We start from the raw sequence: 22253 nt of genomic DNA on the forward strand, positions 1-22253 counted from the left end.
ATCTTTGATTGCTCTGTAATATCAGAGTTTTCATTAAAAAAAAAGAAAAAAAAAATAAATAAAAAGAAGGAAATAAAAGACAATAATGAAAAAATAATACATTTTCAAAATATTTTTTTCTTCATTCATTTATATATTTCTAGCGAAGAGTAAAAGACAAAAATACTGATTAGGTGAATGACCTAAACCTCACAACGACCTTCTCAAACTTTATAATATATATAACTAACTTTAGCTAATTCGGCAACTATAAAAAAATGTTTCATTGTGTATTAATAAATTGTACAGTTGATTATATCGAATTTGATGGCTTGAGGAACGTGTATGTATCTATTTTTATGAGTAATAAAATTTAGAATATTTTAAACTATAACAAATCTTGATACAATAAATTGAGCAATTTTGATATTTCTATAAGATTGCTCTTTGTATCACCTTTTTATAAAAACGTTACCACAAGCCAGTAAAAATATTAATATCGTTATTTATGTTTTGAAATATATTGGATTGTTATATTGATAGTCATTTGCCAAAACGCAAAAAAAAAAAAAAAAAAAAAAAAAAAANAAAAAATTTTTTTTTCCTTTCTTTTTTTTTTTTTACGTATAAAAATGTGAGATAATTTTTTCTGATCTCGTAATACATATTTAAATAAAATTGTATTGATTACAAATAAAAAAAAAAAAAGAAATAAATAATAAAATTCGATAAGACTAGAACTTAATTGACATTTAATCTTTAAATCATACCAAATCCTTCAGTACCTTCACTAATCGCTAATAATAAAGCTCGCTCAAAGTGATCGTAACATTCATAATCGGGTAAGCAGAGCTGATTGAAGCTGTAAAAATATTTAAATAATTATTATTTTGAAAAATTACTATTACTATAATTAAAATATAAAATTACTTACCAAGTATGTGCTGTAGGCAAATTGGCAAAAGTTGGTGCTGCTGTAATTTGAAATCGTGGACTCAATTGTTGAAATCCACCTGGTGGTAATTGCGAACAGCCTGTGGTAAATTGTAATAATCGGGCCATCTCCTCTTGCGTGAAGTTGCTAACTGCAGTCCAGAACCAATCAAGAACTCGAAGAAACTCTGGGGAGCTTCCATTAGCTATATGGTGCGCACGTAAATCTGCTACGCTGTATTCACCAGTACCACACAACAATAACTATAACAAATACATATGAAGTAAGTGGAAGATATTTACAAATGAGAGAGAGAGAGAGAGAAAAATACAAATTGTATACTTCAAGTTCGTTTTCATCAAAAATTCCCAAAAGATTATCAGGAATAAGTTCGTTTAGACCTCTTAGAAAATGTTCTACTTCGTTTCGTACGGAACTAGCGAGTCTATGTTGTGCGAGTGCATCCAAATAACGAAGTTTCGTATCGTTTGTTACACGAATCTTACTACCTCCGGGAATTAATTCAGCTACCTATAATAAATGAATTTAAATAAGGTAATATAAATAAATATATAATATGATCTTACTTTTAATAATTGACCATCTTTGTCATATTCTTCTTCGACAAAATAAAGTTCCATTTCCTCGACATCATTTTCAAGAATATACTTTATTTTGCTCAGATATAAATCTGGATCATCCTGTTCGAAATACTATAAGAAAAATAAAAATATTGCTTTATTTTTTTTTAAATTTTCTTTTTTATTGATATAGATCTTAAAAAATTATACCTTATAATGTACTCTGAGGCCTATGATTTGCGCAAGAAATGATCTCGTAAATCTTGCACGTACTAACTGTCTATAGGAACCACCAAGAGCAGATTCATACAAGCATTTGCCCACGATTCGCCCTGCAAACTCATAATGCTTTAGTTTAAGCTGTGAAGGCCGTTTACTGTTAGGATGAACTAGTGCCTGCTGCGATTCTCCGAAGGACGCGAATAAACCGTTTCCAGAATCGAATAGAGCCGCGCAAATTAATTCAAACCATTCCCGTCGAACACCACCCCAATCAACACCTGAAATGAAATATTAAATATTATTTTTCTTTCAATAGCAAAAAATATTCTCGTATTCTGTAAGGAACGTACCTTGTTCACCTTGAAAATTGATCTCAAAATTTCTACACCAATCACTAACAGAGAATCCTTTTGTAGATTTCATAGACTTAAAGCAAAAAAAAGAAAAAGAGTAATCAATTTGACTAAATTATACACCGCTTTAATTAATACTCGATATTTACCGATTCTAACAATTTATCGCGTTGAACTTTCACCAGAAGTTTTTCATGGTAATGTTTTTGATGATGCTTTCGAACTTCGTGATAAAAGAAATCTTGTTTGTCAGCAAAAGTTTCACTTCCACCTATATTTTTCAACAAAAACAACGTAAATGTAGCGGCTATTATATCTCGATACAGAGAAATTAATTCAACGGGTGGCTGACATCCATCATCGATAGAAAAAGAGTCGTAACCATCGTATTGATTATTTGAACAATCAAAATGGAACTGAAAGACATCGTTTTAAATTATTGCACGTGTTATATATCTAGGAAAAAAAAATTTTAATTTTTCCCTTCCGAGAAATCGAATTACTTACTTTAGTTGATGGGCAAAGCCTGAAAGTAACGAGCCTTTTTGGTATAATTCTTAACAAGTATTCCTTGATAGTGAGCTGTTTAGGCGAAATAAAGCAGACAACTTTTTTCGGTTTCGAAAATTTTTCTCCTTGCATACCCAACAATTTTGCGGCATAACAAATGTTGGGATCTTTCGAGGCCACGTTATTATGTACCATTCTAGCAACATCACCTACGCTAACAAATATAAATATTGTAAAAATAAAACTTCGTTGTGAAGAAAATTTAAGAACGAAAGTATCTTTCGTACTCTCGAGTACAATGATGTCAAAATCGCCGTTATGTAGCTGCAATCCGCGTAAACTAACTGTCGCATGGTAGCAGTTGCCCTTCGGGAAACTGACTTTTAAACGAATCCTTTGATTTGGAGAGTCATAGTCAAATTGTATACTGCAATTTGTAATAGCCGATTTATTCATTGTACTACCAATCTGTAATTAAAATAATCGTAAAAGAAGTTAATCACAACGTAACCATCGTTAAATTCTGAGCCGTGTTTTCCACTAACATTACTTGCCTGAGTAATGTTAACTTGATAACCCTCCGTAGGTTTATCACCAGGTCCAAATATACATAGATTATCGTATTCATCTCGCGGCTCTATTGTCATAGAATGTGCAATTCCGGCTGTACAAACGACCGTTGAACTTTGTCGTACGAACACGGTCTTATTCGGATCTGGGGGGCCTAAATAATATAAAATATAAATAAACGTGATTTAACAATTGGTTACAATTCTATCATAAATATCTTTCGGATAATGGCGAATCGTACCGGGAAGAAAATTTTTAAGGAACGGGCTGCCGTGAACGTGACACGAACCAATAAGTACGGCTATTCGATATTGTCCAGCATGGCGGACAGTAAACTTTACAACTGCAGTGTTTGCAGCTAAGGGATCAGTGCCTCCTAACTCTATTAGGGTAGCTACTCTTCGTGTACCCTCTGTGACTTCGACGATCAAATTGTCTTTGTCACAAATTGGATACGGTTGGCCGTTGCGTTGATAAAACTGTAAATCATATTTTGAAAATGAAATACGATCGTCATAAAAAAATAAATTAGCTAGCTGTTTGGCCAAAGAAATAAATTTTATTTTTATTATTACTCGTTTTTAAATATATTATTTTAAAAACTTTTATTGCGTATACCTTCACTGTAAACGTCATAGTTTCTCCCACAAGTTGCGGCTCATCCCATGCAAAATGAACCCGACAATTGCTCGGTAGTAAATACTTTCCGGTCACATATTGTAACAAGGAGTGTTTTGCCTCTGGTGCTAGGGCCGGCTGTGTCATAGCAGCCAGGGTCACTAACCCTGCTACTGACACGGAGACAACTAACATTCCACCTGCCAGGTACAAAGGAAGGAAAGTTATTCATCAAGTTTTTCCTTGAAAAACTTTTTATTTTCTGTGTATTATATACAATTTTACAGTTTACGAAAAACGATGAGAAAGAGTCATACCCCATGTCCAAGCGTCTTGATGTTGGCTATTTTTCACCACGGCGCTCCACAAATCAGCCTTGAGGGTTTCTAAATCTTCCTTTGAAGTAGGCAACGTCTGTCTGGCCTGGGTCCATCGCGGTAAATCCTTGCCAAGGGCTGCCCGTGCCGCATTATCCTCCACCCAATACACATCCTCCAGAGACATCACTTCCATCTGCATTAATCTGATGAAAAAAAAAAAAAAAAAAAGAAGAAGAAGAAAAGAAAATGAAAAACAGATCTTATCTTTCCTTTCGAAGAGGACCGCAATATTCGCATGACAAACAATTGTCCATAGATATTTTTACATATTTATTATATCTAAAAATAACTGTGGAAAATATTCTGCTCACTTTTGATAATGGCTGTGCAAGCCATGGTCAGTGAGCCATTGCCGTAAAACGAGCCTTTGTTGCAACAAACGTGCGGCGCGTTGCAATCGTTCCTCGTCCTGGGCTGGTAATTCCGGCAACGCGTCCACCTCGCCACAACTCGCAAGGGATGAGATACCTGTAACATTCGAATCATTTCCTTCCTCTATGATCTCGCAAAGGAAAGAAGAAGGAGAAGAAGAAAAGAAAAAAAAACAAAACAAAGGAAACGATCGAGCAATTAATCGCATCGAATTATATTCCGAGCTACTATAGACGAACAAAGATTATTGTTATTACTATTATATTATTTTTTTTTTTTTAATTAGAGACTCAATCAGAGGAATTTGCGATAACGACGGGTATCCGTGTATAGAAAATGACAGGAAACGAGGCCTGATAATTCGAAGCGAGGAGCTGATTCCTCCACCCGTCTAATTTTCATTGCGTAGTCATTCGTCGTAAAATCGTCAAACTGTGTAAGCCACTTAAAAATGCGTCGTACGTCGTTCCTCGTCTTTCCGCTGTGCATTCTCAAGTGCATCGGGCCTGCGCTTACGATATGCATCGTGAACAAACACGAAGAAGGTGAGGCAAAAACTTTTCCCCTTCGCTCGCGTTCAATTTTCAATTGTTCCGTATACGGAATCGGAAAAAGTGGAACACCATTCGATGATCGTTTTTTACGTTTTTTTTTTTTGTTTTTTTACGAGAAGAGAAAAGATAAAATGATTTTTCGAAATTTCTCTAATTTATCGAATCGATAAACGTTTCAGGGAACGGAGGGTCGGTCGATCGGTTGCAATGCTTCAACGTCACGTTAGAAACGGTTTTCAACGAGACGACGGACTCGGTGAGGTCTATATTGATCTTCAACTCGAATTTACGATACATTCCGGAGCGAGCTTTCGCGAGATACGCGAAACATTTGCAATCTTTGAACATGCACCATTGTCGTATAAACGACATTCATTTGGAGGGGTTCGACAGTTTGGCTAACTTGAGGAAACTCGGCCTACCGAACAATAACATCACACGTGTGAGGGAGGCATGGTTCAAGGATCTAGTATACCTGGAACAATTGGACCTGTCTTTCAATAGGATCGATATAATTGAACCGGTGATCTTCGGCAAAATACCGTTGCTCAAGCGACTCGACATCCGAGAGAATCGTTTAACTTGTTTGGAACCTTCAACGTTGCCGGGTGGTATCGACAAAGTGTACTTCTTCGGCAATCCTTTGACTTTCAAATGTCGGGGAAAGGTAAGCCAAGGTAGCGAATCCGAGTATAGAAAGTTAAAGCTATCTCTTTCTTTCGAAGAATTTCATTTGTTGTTAAAATTCAGGGACGATGCGATAGATGTTGCGATTCGGTTTATTTATCGATTCGGAAATTACAGCTAACTCTGTGGATGCGGGACCACGGGGTGAACTACAGAAACGAGGAGAGCGAGAAGGAAGCATGGGTGGATAAGCTGCTTTGGCTCTGCGCCATCGGCGACACGAGCGTGGCCGAATCAGAAGTCTTGATGAAAGAATGCATCATCCTGAATTTGTTCAATCAGTTTCGAACAGGTCTTGAGAAATCGAATTCCACGATCAACCGCTGTGCCATCGAGAGATACCAATTGACGAGATGCATAGCTGCGGAGAATCGTCATCAGCTCACCAACGGGAACGTAATCAAGAAATTGTTCTTCTATATCCATCAAACGAAAATGAATTAAAAAAAAAAAGAAAGGAGGTAAAAAGTAATTGTAACTTCCATGATTAAATTAAGCGTAAGATTTTAAGATTGAAAATATAAATAATTACGAGTAAAGATCGTCTCTAATTTTTGAAAAGCAAACTTGGTTGTGTTAGAAAATTTTTTTCTCGAACCTTCGTTCGTACGGAAGGAATACTTATTTTTACGACGAAATTTAATCGCAAGAATAATTCATTGGATTTAAAAAATGTTCGTTTTCAACTGTGAGGTTTTTTATTTTTTTACTTACCGGAAGAAGCGCTACCGCTGGGCCGTAGCGACATGCCGATGGACGATATCTCATCGGCAAAGAAATCTTTGTCGCGTTGTCCATCTCGACAGCCTCGATTTTTGTCCGGCATAATTCCTCCACGGTCGTTCTCTTCGCTCGTCAACTTTTACCGACTACGAAGCATTCTTTCTTTCGTTCACCGTCGCATCGCTCGCTCGCCACGAGGTCATCTTCTCGAAACATCATTACACCACCGTTTCATCTCATTAATCTTGATCGATTTCGCGATATGGAATAACCATATATAATAATAAATTCGCCAACAATTACGCGCGCGAAAATCAATTTCGAAAACGGATATTTAACATTCTTTTATACTTTTATATAATCGCGGGAAAAATAAATTTATACCCGAGTTGCGTCGTATCATCGAACAATGAAACCATCTACCTTTTGTTTTCGACTGCGTCACCCACGCGCAAAGTGCGACTGCTGCGATGATTGAATGACGAATAGCCATTGACAATTGTGCGGGACGTGACGGTATTGTCAAGCTGAGGTTTAATATTTCGCTTGTCGTACAAACGGTTAGTGCGCAGCTAGTGTATATATATATATACATGTATTTTTTGCAACGAAGCGAATGCAATTAGAAAGGAGAGAAGAAAGGGAAGCTTGTAAGAGGCGAAGCATCGATCAATTTCTTCTAGAGGAAAGACTAGAGGGGGAGAGGTTGCATCGCGACTTCCTAACGACACGCGATTAATTTTAATTACAAGAATCGGGTGAAAGCTATTATACAGGCTCGCGCGAACAAGATCAAAACGGAGGTAATAATATTTGCTCGATAATGCTAGGATGATAAGGAAAAAATATACTTTCCGTTACTTGCACGCGATTTCGAGCGCGTCGTGAATAACGAAGAAGGGGGATTTCGGTGGTAATTCGGTGGCTGGAAGCTTTTTCGCCATCTCTAATGGACCAACTTTGCGGGGATCTCTCGTCGAGGGTTCAAGGATTAAACTTATTTGTAAGGCGCAATCGAAACGGTAAAGAGGGGGAGGGAAAAAAGGGAGATGTTTCGCCGTATATACTTTCGCCCGCGTTGACCCAGATCCGGGGTTTACTCGATTCGAGTAAAGAGATTGATAGCTGTTTCGATGGATTCTTCGGTTGTATCGGCGCGCTTTCAGGCCGCTCGATTAACCATGCCGATCAAACGATCGCGGATCGATAGGGTGGCGATTTAATCAACTACAACGGAACGTTACCATGAATTAAACGGGTCCTGAAAGCGGGTCAAGAGTCCACTCGAGGTCGAACCGGGGTTATCGTACCCGTGTTTTCCACGCTCATCTCGTTTCCCTTGCACAATTTATTGGCCGACGTGCACCGCGCCAATTGCCGCCGATAAAAAAAAAAAAAAAAGAAAAAACGATTGGAAGGACGAAACACAGGATTGCATTTCAAGGTATAATCCGTGGCATCCGTGGAACGAATTGGACACGTGTCTCCTCCGCGATTTTTCGATCTCTTTTTTTTACTCGAGTCTCGAGTGTCGTTAATTCTCGAAACGAAACAAGAGCACGAGATTGCACTGAGAAGGATGAACGATAGAAACGCGTATGCTCGATTTAATCGAACAACAACAACGGATGGATGATGGTGATGGTTAAAGATCGAATCACGATACTTTTAAGTTTTCCCCTCCCCTCCCCGAGTAAAAAAAAGTAATGGAAAAATTCGCGGACCATTTCATCCCATCAAGTATTACAGGACTTCGAGGGATAAACGTTTCCATTAGCGAGTCCATCAAAGCTCTCGAGCTCGTAATGTTTCAAAGGTAAAAGAAGAATGCGGTGGCTCTCGATGTTTTTCAGATCTTTTTCCGCCTTTCCCCATTTTCTCTCCTCCCCTCCCAACCTTCCTCCTTTCCCCAGTTATTTTTTTTCTGGGCCGTGGTCGAAACGGAAATGTACACGTGGAGGAAGAAAAGAAGAGAAATGTAGCATGGGAACAATGAAAGAATCAAGCCCGCGTAGAACACGGCAACCTCGACGTGGACTCTTGACCTTTTCGAACGGATATCCTTCACTGGCATTACTTCGTGCTAACGATCCTTTCGGGGAATAGCAACGGGGTTGAAGCAGCGGCAGGAGGTAGTGGAGGCAGTGACGGTGGTGGTGGTGGTGGTGGGCAAGGAAAACCAGGGCATACGTATGTCATACATTCTCATGATTATGCACGAGAGAGTTGCCGGTATTATGAAGGTAGGACAGATCGATTCCTACACATTTGCCATTGCACGCTTTTGTGTCTATCTTCTACTTAACCGGGGACACGATATTGCGCCGAATTGCAACATTTTCGTCTGGTTAATTTCCCTTCCTCCCGTCGCCTCTTATTGCCGTTTGCCCATGTATTTCGAGAGCGATATTCTGAGAATACCCGCGCACCACTTAGGGGGGAGGGAAGGGGGGCTGAGAAACAAACTTGGTGACACAGTTTCACCACCATGGCGCGTAATACTCTGGCGTGTTACCGCATTAATGGAATCCAGTGCACGGCGGCGTGCCGTTTTTTTAGCCTTAACGGCAAAGCGATTAAACGATCCTACTTGTAATCACGATTCTCTTTCTTCTCTGTCCCCTTCCCCTACTACTCCCCTTTTTTCCTCCTCCGCTCTTTTTTTCCCTTGAAATTGTAAGAAGCCAGCGATAAGTTTCGGTGAAAAGAAGTTTTTAGAGGACCCTCGGGGATCAGCTTTGCTCGAATGAAAGGATACGAAAGCGCGATGAATACGTTCCTCCCGCGAGAACGAGCGATTGTTTCCCGGACTAATTAAAATCTTGCCGGCTACTCGAGACGAGTGTGTGCCTATCTAAGACGTCTTCTTCTTCGAGCGAAGGTATACAAGGGATACACAATTTTTGCCAAGTGATGAAGTTTATTTATTAACGTATTATTCGTTATAATACGCGTTCACGTAGCAAAAAATATTTGCGACGAATTTCAATTTTTTTTTCATTTGATTGAGAAAATATATCAGTGGTGTGAAGGATGATTCATGGTTATATACAATGGATGTATACGATTGAATCGAAGCGATAGCGTGCATTCGAGTGTTTGTACATACACTTCCTTTTCCCATGCGATTCGTTTGCGCATTTCGATCGTCTATCTAAACGAGATAATCGGGGGGTTTCAAGTACATCTGTAATATAGATAGGTATACATTGATTTGTATCTCGTCGATTTGTTTTTTTTTTTTTTTTTTTTTGTTTGTTTTTTGATCAATAGAAATGTAGAAAAATACGACGAGTAGAGGATACGCTCGTGGAATGATTAATTTGTTCGTGGCGCGGTAAAACGTAATTGGTATCCGGAATTCGTTGCGTCGCACGTAGACGGATAACACCGTTAAATTCGTGTAATTTATTGCACAGTTTTTGGATAACATTTTCATCATTCTCGAAAGCAATAATGCTCGTACGGATATTTTTTTTTCTTTTTTTTTTTATAAAATATATCCAGTAAAATTTATCAAATATAAAGGGATTATAATACCGTTATAGTACCGTTGTAATCAAAGAAATTTTTGCTTTCAATTTGTTTCAACGATCGCCATTTATACTCGCGCCATTTCAAAATCATTTTTATACTCGTATAAAAAGTCATCTCCTTCCCCCTTTATTAAAGGGCGTTTAAAATAGGTATTCGTGGGTATACGATTTCTTTCTCGAATTTTCGATTCTTTGTTCGAAATTACGCATTTGTTTCGTGGAATGGCAATTAATATTTAATGCAACCAGTGAAACGTGTCACTCGGTCTTTTTCAAATTGTTCTCGAGGGGAAATTTTTCCGCGTTAAGAAAGGTTAAGGTCAGACACGTACGGATCGATACTTTTCCCATCGGCCGACGTTTAGTTGGTGCAACTTACTTGTACGCAACAACGACACCGGGAAAATCAATTTTAAGCGCGATCAATTAATCCTATTCACCCGTGTACATCGACATCCTATATGTTTGTCTCTCTCTGCGTGCGTGTTGCCAAACCCGCTCGATTTCCCAATCGATCGATCTGCCAATCGATTATCTTCCCTTTCTCCTTTTATTACGAGCCTCTCGCTTTCGCTCTCGTAACGAGCGCGAAAAATTTCCTATTTCATTGCAACGGATTGATTTATGCCCACGGACATCCCTCCCCGAAAATTTCGTTTCGCTTCATTATTTTCGAACAATGCGCACACGAAAAATGGTTCGTGATAAATTACGACACGTGGACAATGAGGAAAATGGCCGAGGTACTGGCGGATTATATCGATTCTACCTTGGGATGAGTAATGATTTTAAAACGTTTTCAAACTTGAAATAAATGTTTTTGAAATGCCACAGTTTCTTTTTTCCAAAGAATATCATCTATTCTCGTAACGATTTCGCATTTCTATGCGCATTTTCGTACAGATCATTTACTATATATTTTTATTCCCCTTTTTCGAATTACCATAACTCGAGTTATCCTATATCCTGTACGTTTATCTTTCGAATATATATATATACGCAAGGAGAAAGAAGAAAGTTGGGAAAAGTTGGGAATTGAATTTTCTTTATGCCAATCTTCTCGAGTTTCCCAGCGGCGAGTTTCGACGGCATCGACATCGAGCCGATAAAACGCATTACCGGCAAACTTTTCCTCCCCCGGATCACGATGCTCGTGGGAAAAACGTTCAAAGTGTCGCAATGCAGGCCGCGCTTTAGGCGATCCCTTACTTTTCGAAAATGCTCGAATAGAGAAAGAGAGAGAGAGAAAGAGAGAGCGTGCGTCGGTGTCGCGAGAGTTTACGAGCGGCGTTGTGACGTCAACGTCTTTCGCGATGAAGTCGTTCCGTGACCTCGCGCGGCCCCGAATAACAAAGCCTTGAAACGGCTCGCAACAACAACACCTACGCGATCAGACCAGGTTTCGGGAAAAGAAAGAAATTCGTCCCGCGACGAATCCTTGTGATTACCCCTTCTTCCCTCGGAAAACTTTTCGCCAACATTCAACTTTTCAACCCCGAAAAATTCCACGAGATTCAAGCAAACGTTCGCTTGCATGGAATTCGCATGCGTGTTCTCTTAATTAGGGAAATTTTTGCACAATTTGTAAAAGCATGCAATTTCTATCGGGGGTGCGGTGCAAAATTAGGGTGAAGGATAAAAGCAAAAAAGGATAAAGTTCGTGAAGTACTTCAACTGGTTCTTCAACTGATTCTTCTTGGCTTGTAATTAAAAATAATAAGCGCGCGCGTGATATTCGATCGTAAGAAACGAATGTTCGTCGAAGAGAGAAGAAGAAGAAGAAGAAGAAGAAGAAGAAGAAGAAGAAGAAGATGTGAACTTACGGATTCGAATCGATTTCTCGTCACCTGAAGACTGCTTTTCCGCCGGAGGATCGGTGTTCGGCGACTCGAAGTTGGGGAGATAAAAGATCGCGGGTAACCCAGCGGAAATGGGGGAGCGTTGCCAGCAAAAAGGTATGCGGCTAATTCGGCTAATTCGAAATGCAGTTCTCGGGCGCAACAAACAAAATCGTACCCCTTCGCAACAGGAGAGTGTCGCGTCGCACTTGTTTACGATATTAATTACGATCTCGCTACTTGTTGTCTACGGTAGGGGCTCAGGTGGGTGGGGGGAGAGAGAGGAAGCGACAGAGGAGGAGAACTCGTATCCTCGGGACAGGTGGTGAACGTGAGAAATCTAGAGAGACGTTCTACGGTGTTCTTTCCGACGGTGTATATGCGTCTCGAAGTGGAGAGTACGCGCGAGGGCGCGAATAAATGACGGGGTTGAAGGGGGAGAGAGGGAGAGAGGGGGTGGTATCGGGGGTGATAAAACGCGAGCTCTTTCTACGACCGACTTCGACGCGTCTACTAAGGGTGAGGCGGGCCAATGTGTCAAAGCCTCGGTGAACGCGCGAACATCCGAGGTTCGTTCACGATTTCATCGTTCACAGGGATTCCGTTTTTATGGTGGTTCATGCGTACGCGCCCTCTGGCTGCGCGCATAATGCTCACGTCGTTTGGTTCACGCGATTGAACGGGTCCGCGAGAAATAATGCGAAAGGACGTAGTAAGGGGGTAGTAAGGTTTCCGCCGTGCGAGTGCCTCGGCCGATAACCGAGAGCGATGCGACTCCGCGATCCACTCGCGCGGACTCACGCTAGACGACTGCATACGATACGATTACACGGACAGAGCCACCCTCTGCCACCCGTTCACTACTCCCACCCAACCCACGCTACGAAGACCAACCACGCCAACCAAACCGATCCTTCGCTTTCTTCCTTTTCTTCCAAAATCGTCCACCATTTCGCCTATGTCTCTGCTACCGGTTTAATCGCGCCATAACGCTTTCTCCCTCTTTTTTTCCTGTCTTTTCTTTTTCTCGTTGTCCATCATTTTTACGAAACGAAATTCTACTCCTTTATTTTCCTCTCCCCTCCCCCTTATGAAATTCTATTTCTTGTAGATCCTCGAAAGATCTCGTTTCTAAAAAAATCTGCATCTTCGGGAAAAATTGAAAATCAATGAAAGAGATAGAGGGAGAAAGGGGTTGATTTTCCATTACGTTTTATGGAATCGTTCCAAATATAAGACGGGGCGATTCATTTTCTTGCTACCGCAATAGATTAATTTGGTTTAAAAATTAAAAAAAAAAGAAAAAAAAAAAACTTTCGATGGTACTTTTAAACGGACTCGAGTTTGTCATTGGTCCTAACATTGCCTTGAATTTTTCCAGTAATTGCAGCGCACTCGTCGTTCAATCGTAAAGAAATGTTCGCGTGAGCGCTCTCGACGAGTAGTCATATTTAATCTTTGACGATCTACTTTGATGGTCGATAAGAAATTCGGATAGGACGTAGTAATTATTGAGGGCAATTACTTGCTGACTGGATCATTAGTTTGCTCTCGACAAGAGAATCTTGTTTTCTGTCGTGTCAACGGAAATCAAAGCTTCTAAAGGATCTTTTTATTTTTTTACCATGCTAAAAGTGATTAAATCAACGCGAAAAATTAGTATAAAATAAATACCGATGATAAATCTATTTATGTAATATAAAATTTACACGAAATGAACGAAATATTATTATAATAATATATAATCGATCAGTTATTATTTAGATGATTCGTAGCACAATTTCGTTTAAATTGACAAACTCGATATAGCAGGGATAAAAGTACGATTATTCGAATATAAAAGTATTGGATCATTAAAATTTATTGCCAATATACGAGTGCTTTAGGACCAATCGTAAATGTTCAGTGATGGATAGATTAAAAAACAATAAAGGTGATTGTGTACATACAAAACGTTTGCTCTCGAAAAGGGTGAGAGCAGGGGCAGTGTCCCCACCCCATTGGCTCAAGTGCAAACAGCGCGCAGTGACATTGCCGCAGCTGGGGAACTTCGTATCCATTCGTTCATTCCACCAATACCGAGATATAAAAGCCTAACTCCGAAGAAACATTCGCGCAAGCGCTTATATCCTTGGCATCAGCCAGGGCCAAGATGATAAAAGTTTGGACACTGACGCAGATTTATCAGCTTGCTTCGCTTTGGTTTTTGAATCTAATAAGAAAAACATGCGGGGGAACAAGCTACGATAAAAACTGAAGTACAATTTTGCGCATATCTTATAATATTTTCTCTTTCTATTCAATCTTTTTTTTTTTCATTCAATATTTTAAAGCTTTACATAAAAAAATTTCTCTATTTTTTATATAATAGATCTTTATAAATATTTTTCATAATTTTTCAGATACATAAATACATAAAGAAAAATATTGCAAAATTAATTACACATAACACATAACAGTTTAAGTTGTTTAAATTGTTCTTACATAACTCTTTGAAATGGTAATGAATTCCGAAGCATTACAATTCTTGATACAGTAATGAATAACGTTTGCAAAGGCTCGTTAAATTCACATTATCGTACAAAGACCCGTAATTTAACGATCAATCGATAATACATGCTTAACAATGAATTTCAAGTTTGAATAATGAATCTATTGTGCAGTATAGTAATCGTTTTAGAAAGTCGCCAAATAGAATGAGTGATGTATTAAAATTGATTATTTTATCTTTTATCGTAAATTGTTTACAAATTGAAAAATTCTTTTATTTATAAACATTTATATGAATTGATATTTGATAATTATGTAATGCGTAATATAAGAGTAATAAAATAATGGAATTAGAAAAATAACTAAGGGAATTCTGACCTTTCTTTTTGAAGAGAGGTCGATATTGTTTCAGTCCAATTTCGGCAAGCCATTGATCTGCTTCGGTGAGATCTCCGTTGTTTGCATTTCCGGTGACAAGCATCAAAAGTTTGCCAAGGGATAAAATCATAGTAAGGGCCAGGAATACCCCAGATAATACAGTCGACCATCGTGCCATTTCCTGATAAGTGCATCTTCAAAATGAATAGTAATAAATTATATTGACAAACTGCGTATATATATATAATATTTATGTTAACAGGTTAAGTATCTGAATTGAGGTTATGTCACTATAGTGTTTGTAAACAAATCTATATCCGGGAAATATAACTAGTGGTATTTTGCATTAATCGACTTACCACATTTTCATAGAGCTGTTAATCCATATATGATATCATTAACAAAATTGTGCTTGTGCAGTTTTATGGAGTAAAGACTTACATACTAATACAGAATAAGGATTGCTGTAGATGGAGTGACAGATGAAGAACACTATAAATTTCTAGGGATTTCATACATCAGCCTTTCTTCTAATGGACAGACTGAAAATCAAAAAAATATATATTCTTTACACGTATATAGAAAAGTTAATTTATATATAAAAAATATAAATTCTTTATGATATATAAATAAAAAATTTATATACATATAAAATATATTCTTTGATATATGAAAATGTAAATATAAATATAAAATAAACATAAGATATATATATACTTGCATACGAAAATTGAATTAAATAATTTGTTAAGATTTGTAATTAGTAGATTTTACAAAGAAAACAAAATTAATCAGATATCGGAACTATTTATTAAGTGTATAAATTTTAGAAGAAATATAGGCAAAGAGAAGAAAAAAAGAATAGAGGTAATGTAAAAATTGGGGTATCAGCGCCATCTTTTAAATACCAAAAACATTTTTTTATAAGTAAGATAAAGAATTGAAGAATAGCGCCATTATTTGATTACTAAAAAAAACATCTTTTTAAAAATATTCAAAAGATAGCACTAATCAATTCTTCCTATTCTATCTTTACCTTTTTCTTATTATATGCTGTTTCTTTTTTATGTATTTCATTACTTTATGTATTCGACAATCTAGAAATGGCACTAATTTTAATATTTTTCTCTGTTCTTTTTTTTAATTATTTTCTCTATAATATTTTTATTTTATCTATCTCTAGAAATGGTATTGATTCCCGAATTTTTATTTTTTCTCTTCATTTCTATTCTACTTCCTTTATTTTTCATTAAATATAGTGAAATTGAAACATTTCCTAGATATTGAATTATATTTTTTAATTTTTGAATTAAGAAATCAACAATATTAATACAATTTCTGTCAAAACAAATATAAAAATTATATTTTACGAATTACATACTCAACAAATAATATATAATACATCATTATTAACAATTTAATTTTACATGTAAATTGATGTGATTTAAATTATGATAATTTATATCTAATAAGCGTTTTTTTAAAATTTATATTCATTTCATAAAATAATTGGCGATTGCTTTATGTACAAAATTGTTGCTTACAATAATTACATTAGAGAACAAGTCCTTGATATGATACACCATCAGCTTCTGGAGATTCCATTCTATTTCTTAAATGTTCTAGTGTATTAGCTAAATGTTTTTGAATTTGTTCTGTTTCTTCGCTAACTTCTAAATTGGGAAGTTCTTCTTTAATTTTTGCTATTACTTGATTTATAATATCGACAGTAAACTAAAAAAAAAAAAAAAAAATGAATATTAATTTATATACATATTAATAGAAATATAATTCTTACCATAGTATTGCCTTTTTCATAGAAATAGATGTAATGATTTAATAATTCCACATAAAGTTGTACTTGAACTGAAGTATCCATACATTGACTTGCTATTCTGATACCTTTTCTCAAACAATCCAATACTTTATATCCATTTTGCATCTTAAAAAAATATGTAAATTAATATATTTTTAAATAATTTTATTATAATATATATAATGATATTTAAATAAAAGGGAAAAAAAAGGAATGGCATTCACCTCTTTTCCGCCAGTTGCTAACGATTTTCCTGACCAAAATATATGAGAACAGGTAGCAATACCTCTACATTGATCTGGTTTTCTTAATAATTTACTAGCATATAAAACACACTGGTTGCGTATTGGTTCTGCATTTTCTTCACAAAAACAACTCATTTGTTCGAATGTTGCAATGATTAATGTAATAGCTGCTAATTGTGCCTTAGAATCACTTATTTCATCTTCATATATTGAAAATGCTTGACTCATAAATTCATAAGCAACCATCTCAAAATTATCGAAACGAATTTCACCTATTGCTATTGCACCTTGTAGAAATAATCTCAATGGCAATTCAGCTAGTTCAGCCTTCATTAAAGCTGTAATAGTTGCATGACAAAATTGAAAGATTTTTTGACATTTTTTTTGCCACATTTCATCCTATAACAAAGAAAAATAATCGAATCAACTCTTTGAAAATTATAACAAGAAATTAATAATTTACTAACTTGATCCTTCAATCCTTTATATGTATAAGCTAGTTGATAAGCTTGAAAAACAATTGGTGGTAAAGTATATTTTATTCTTTTATTTCCACCTGCACTAAAATGTTTTCTAGCAGCACTTAATATCATGTATTGCTGATCAGCTGTTTCAGATTTAAAGTGATGAATCAGTCTACCAAGAAGACCTTGTTCTTCTGCAAAATCTTCAGGATCTTCTTCTATATTTGGTTGATCTAGTTGGTCTTGTACTAATGGAGACACCATAGAAAGAACTGCATCTACTTGTTCTAGAGTTGGTATTAAAGTTTCATTTTCTAAAATATTTGTTATTATATAAATAGCTAACAACTTTCTGCCTTCATAATCAAAATAATCAAGTAGTGGGGCAAAATGTTCAAGTTTTAAGGCAGTTAATATATTTTTATAATTATCTATTGGAATTTTCATTAGTCTCACTAACTCTCTTGATACAGCACTATTATATTCAAGTCTAAAAAATTTATTAAATTTATTATATATTTATCTATGTATAAAAACTTATACTTCATATTATATTATACATACTTATCTACATTCTGTTTTTGGAATATTTGAACAGTCGTTAATAAAACTTTATCCACATAGTTTACTCTGTCAGGATAACACTTATGTGCTAAATTAATAAGAGCCACTTGAAGAGAAACTATATCTTCTGGAGGCATGTCTTGTCTTGTCTGTAAATAATAATCAAATATAATAACAATTAAAAATAATTAAAAATTTAATAATAATTTATAAAGAAAAATTTTCAGACTTAAACTATATAAGTAAGGATAACTTGAATATTAATAAGTATCAATCACGTTATTATCAAATTTGTGCAGTATCTGATCATCATAGAAATAAATTAAATAAAATTGAGTTAATAATATACATTCTTTTTTTTTTTTCTTATAAATCATACTAACTTGTATAATTATAGCTATTTGATCACTGAAAACATCAAAAAGTTTTACATCCTGTGGAATTCCTGGTACTTGATTAGGACTTCCTGGCCCTCCCACACCATCTGATCTTTGACTAAATGCTGCAAGACGATCTATTAACGAAATAATTATGTTTTTTACATTCACACCATTTTGTAATTCAGCACAAGACTTTAAAAATGCATTTAATGTTTGTAGATGAAATTCATCAGGAAAAACCTAAATAAAAATATGAATATATTATTAATAATAATTTCTTTTATTACAATTTTAAATATTTATAAATTAAAAAATTTATCTTTCATTTACTTGAATTATGCATTCCATAAGATATTCCTGAGCAATTGCATCTCTGCAACTGACTACTTGTTCTAAAATTCCTGGTAAGACAAGCTAAAAATGATTATTATTAGGTAATTATTCTGCAAAATTTTAATAAACTAAATATATTAAGATTAACCTTTTTATATTTCTCTAAAGTAACTGATTCTAACTGACTTAGTCGTACAAGATTAGTTCCTACTAAAATTCTAAGTTCTTCTCTTTCTCTTTCCCTTCTTTCTCTGTCTCTAGTATGACCTTGATGCTGCATGCGTACCCATAATTTATTCATTTCTGCGAAATTCATCAAGACAAAATCTATACTGTCACGGACCTAAAAAAAAATACAAAATATAAATTTGATCTTTTTATATATTGTTCATTTCTAGATATACATTTCCATCTTCATCATCTTCTTCAGCAACATCTGGTAAAATATTACGGGTACATTGTAATAAGTAATTTCTTAAGAAAAGACCTCTTAAAGGATGTTGAACACCTCTACACATTTCTACTAAATCTCTTAATAGATCCCTTTTTAAGCCAGGTGTTGTTTTGATATATACTAATCCTACTGTGATGAGTAAATATCTAAAAAAACAATATTAAATATTACAAAAAAAATATGTACATATTATCATAATATATTTATAATAAACTTACAATCTAGGCACAATATTTCCAACATATTGTACTAATTCATATAAATCTGTAACTTTTCTTCCTTTTTGAAATTCATCTAATAAATAAAGTTCTAAATGTCTTAATTCATCAGTAATTGCCATGTCTAAAATTATATGTAAGAAAAAATAGAATTTATTATAAAAAAAATTATTAAAAATATTTTATAAAACCTATATATTTTTTTTTTTTAATTAAGGATACATAATTCATAATAACTCTTTGGACTTAAAAGAGAAGTTCTAAGTTCTCCTAACATCGTAGATGCATGTTTTAATGCATCCATCAATTTGGATTTGTCCAGACAATGTTTCATTTGGAAAGCCTGCACTTTGACTACACCAATTGCATCCTCAAGTAGTTTTTCTTGTTCTTCAACTCCCGTTATAGCAGGTGTCATTGGCTGTGAGAAAAATAAAGATACCTACCAGGAACACCAGGTAGTACCATGCTAGGTAAGCCACTCAATGCAAGCATGCACTATTTTATGCTTTCATGATAAAAAAGAAGCAAGGAGAAACTATTCTACCATATTATAATTATAAACTAATTAATATTTATATTTAAATTAATATTTATAAAAGGAAAATATTACATAAATTATGCAAAAAGCAAAAAGTCCGTTCATGTTAAAATGTATTATAATAAATAGATTTTGCAATTAAAATATTTTTGATATATTATAATTTTCAATTCTTAATATAATACTGAATACACTACATTTTAAATTAAAATTAAAGGTTATTAATTTTACTATAAAATGTGACTAATAATAAATAAAAAAAAAATATTATTAAATCTTTTTTTTTGTATTCGGAAAAAATAAAGGAAATGTTAAATTAATTTTAAATATTCAATATTTTAAATATTGAATTGTTAAACATAAACATTAAAATTTTTACGATAATTAACCTTCATGATATTGAAATAATTTGGTAAAAATAATTTTTTAAATTTCTGTTCAATTCATTTGGCGTACAATTAATTTTTTTTATAAGCAAGGGTTTAACATGCTTTTTGAAATTAATTTTATATTTACCATTTTTATATTTTTTTTTTTAAAAAAGTAAATACTTGTCTTCTGCACTTGAAACACCCATTGAAAGTGACGCGCTCTATATGATTACAGATTATATATTATATATATATATATATATATTTAACAGGGAAAATGATATTGTTCCAACAAAAGAATTAATTTTATTAAAAAATTTCTATCGCATTACATATATTTTTTTTATTATTAATTTACAGCATCAATATATATTTTATCATAAATATTGAAATAATTTATTTCACACTAAATTAAATATTTAAAATTTAGTTATTTTATTTTAATATATTTCTTATGTTTTTGATTTAAAAAATAAATAGATATTTAAATTTTTATATATTTTTATTTATAAATATTGCATCTAAATTAATGTACATGTATAAGACTACATCTGAGAGTATTCATCACATATAAGATTATCCAAGCTTGAGTTTATCTGTAGAAACCTGTTCCTATTGAATAAATAATCTATTTATGAATCAGAACTTTTAATATGAACTGATCATAAATTGTGAAATATCAATTAACCTTCAATGATTTCATATATATATCCAGTTCATCCTCACTTTCAATTTCATTTGGATCTTCAGTTGGTCCTATAGTTTCAGGTGATTCTGAATCAAAATATTTATCTTCTTCATCCTGGGTTTTTAAATCTATATTATCATATGTTTCATTATCATCAACAGTGCTAGAAAAAAATATAATATATGCATATGTAAATAATGAAAGATTATTTCATTAATGAAATTAAATGTTTATAAATACCTATAATCAAAATCTGTATCTTTTCCATCCAAAAAATTTTGATACATGTTTGTTACAAACTCTTGTTTAAGTATTTGTTTTTCTGTCTTTGAAATACAATGAAAATTTTTTAATGTTTCATTTTTATGTACTATATTTTTGAAATTAGATGTTTTACCCCAATATTCAGTTTCTTTTTCATTATTCTTTGAAACACATATATCTGTTTGTTCTTCATCTGAATCATTTTCTTCTAGTACATTTTGTTCTTCTTCCTCTTGTAATTTCTGTTTTTTCTTTAAATTATCCCTTTCAATATTTTCCATCAATAAATTTACAAAAGTAATATTTTTAGTATCTATATTATCTCTAATTTTCTTTTGTTTTTCAGTCATATATTGTCCAATTAAATGTTCATATAACAATGGATTCCTTTTCATCATTTCAGATTCACTAAAATATTCTCCTTCTTCTATTAAAGTTTTTAATGCTTGATATCTTCTATTTCTAACATCTGTTTGTCTTGTTGAATTATTAAAATATCTTTGTAATCTGTTAAAATGATAAGCAACTTCATAATCTTCATCTTTACTTTTTTCAAATAATTTTAAATGTTCTTTTTTCATATAATGACCAAATTTAGACAAAAATAAACAATTACTTTTTTGAAGAATATTGCGTGCAATTGTTAATTTTTCTTCAAAAGTTAAATCTGGATCATTTTTTTGTTGACTCTTAAAAATTGCCTTACTCTTTGCTACATAACACAACAGTTCTTCTTCTAAATTTTTATCCTGTTCACTTAAAACAATTAGTTGCCTGTCACTAATTTTATTTTTATCATCTTCAATCATTTTTGGAGTATAATTTTGTACATCTTTTTTCTTACTCATGTTTAACCAAATTGTTTTATTTTATAATTACAATATCAGCATAATTAAATCAATTTAATTAATTTTTTTATTAATATTACCTTACATATTATAACTCAGCACTTATTAATAATATATAAAATATTTTTTAATACAATACTTTTGTTTTTATTATTAAATTAATGAATCTTACACAATTTACACAACATGCGTCATTGGTACTGTCATCAAAAACCTAACCCATAAGTTTGCGTTGATACGTAAACCTATCTATTTGAAATATGATATATCGAAATCTGTGACAAATATTAAGATACATTTATATATAATACATACATGTATATGTATGTATGTGTACATATA

At 33.9% G+C, this 22253-nt stretch overlaps 4 protein-coding genes across 8 annotated transcripts; 1 reads left to right on the forward strand and 3 right to left on the reverse strand.

Moving 5' to 3' along the window:
• Positions 1–633: 633 nt before the first annotated feature.
• LOC122720076 (apoptosis-resistant E3 ubiquitin protein ligase 1) lies at positions 634–15175 on the reverse strand. Of its 4 annotated transcripts, none has more exons than XM_043946526.1 (16): positions 15085–15175; positions 14726–14919; positions 4459–4615; positions 4085–4290; positions 3768–3967; positions 3391–3628; positions 3134–3303; positions 2867–3047; positions 2577–2788; positions 2219–2485; positions 2067–2142; positions 1705–1994; positions 1501–1626; positions 1256–1444; positions 914–1176; positions 634–841 (listed from the first exon to the last, which is right to left on the reverse strand). In XM_043946526.1, the coding sequence occupies exons 2-16, from the start codon at positions 14901–14903 to the stop codon at positions 739–741; spliced, it is 2856 nt and encodes a 951-aa protein (XP_043802461.1). In that variant the 5' UTR covers positions 14904–14919; positions 15085–15175; the 3' UTR covers positions 634–738. The 4 variants fall into 4 exon arrangements, with proteins under 4 accessions (XP_043802461.1, XP_043802465.1, XP_043802464.1 ...); XM_043946530.1 differs by lacking the exon at positions 15085–15175 and adding an exon at positions 6475–6686 and having other exon boundaries at positions 14726–14847; XM_043946529.1 differs by lacking the exons at positions 14726–14919; positions 15085–15175 and adding exons at positions 6475–6686; positions 11843–12633.
• LOC122720078 lies at positions 4952–6299 on the forward strand. The gene is made up of 3 exons (XM_043946534.1): positions 4952–5064; positions 5253–5740; positions 5878–6299. The coding sequence occupies exons 1-3, from the start codon at positions 4971–4973 to the stop codon at positions 6202–6204; spliced, it is 909 nt and encodes a 302-aa protein (XP_043802469.1). The 5' UTR covers positions 4952–4970; the 3' UTR covers positions 6205–6299.
• A 945-nt stretch (positions 15176–16120) lies between the features above and the next one.
• LOC122720077 (vacuolar protein sorting-associated protein 35) lies at positions 16121–20321 on the reverse strand. Of its 2 annotated transcripts, none has more exons than XM_043946531.1 (12): positions 20257–20321; positions 19422–19641; positions 19200–19323; positions 18932–19127; positions 18676–18870; positions 18525–18608; positions 18198–18434; positions 17815–17963; positions 17254–17740; positions 16766–17185; positions 16524–16667; positions 16121–16459 (listed from the first exon to the last, which is right to left on the reverse strand). In XM_043946531.1, exons 1-12 carry the CDS (start codon positions 20257–20259, stop codon positions 16280–16282), a joined length of 2439 nt encoding a protein of 812 aa, XP_043802466.1. In that variant the 5' UTR covers positions 20260–20321; the 3' UTR covers positions 16121–16279. The 2 variants fall into 2 exon arrangements, with proteins under 2 accessions (XP_043802466.1, XP_043802467.1); XM_043946532.1 differs by having other exon boundaries at positions 19422–19620; positions 20257–20316.
• Positions 20322–20601: 280 nt separating this feature from the next.
• LOC122719831 (coiled-coil domain-containing protein 97) lies at positions 20602–22248 on the reverse strand. The gene is made up of 3 exons (XM_043946022.1): positions 21040–22248; positions 20800–20962; positions 20602–20723 (listed from the first exon to the last, which is right to left on the reverse strand). The coding sequence occupies exons 1-3, from the start codon at positions 21909–21911 to the stop codon at positions 20688–20690; spliced, it is 1071 nt and encodes a 356-aa protein (XP_043801957.1). The 5' UTR covers positions 21912–22248; the 3' UTR covers positions 20602–20687.
• Between the last annotated feature and the right edge of the window lie 5 nt (positions 22249–22253).

The sequence above is a fragment of the Apis laboriosa genome, unplaced genomic scaffold (genome assembly GCF_014066325.1).
Source record: "Apis laboriosa isolate Shangri-la unplaced genomic scaffold, ASM1406632v1 scaffold9_cov152, whole genome shotgun sequence".
Classification (NCBI taxonomy): domain Eukaryota; kingdom Metazoa; phylum Arthropoda; class Insecta; order Hymenoptera; family Apidae; genus Apis; species Apis laboriosa.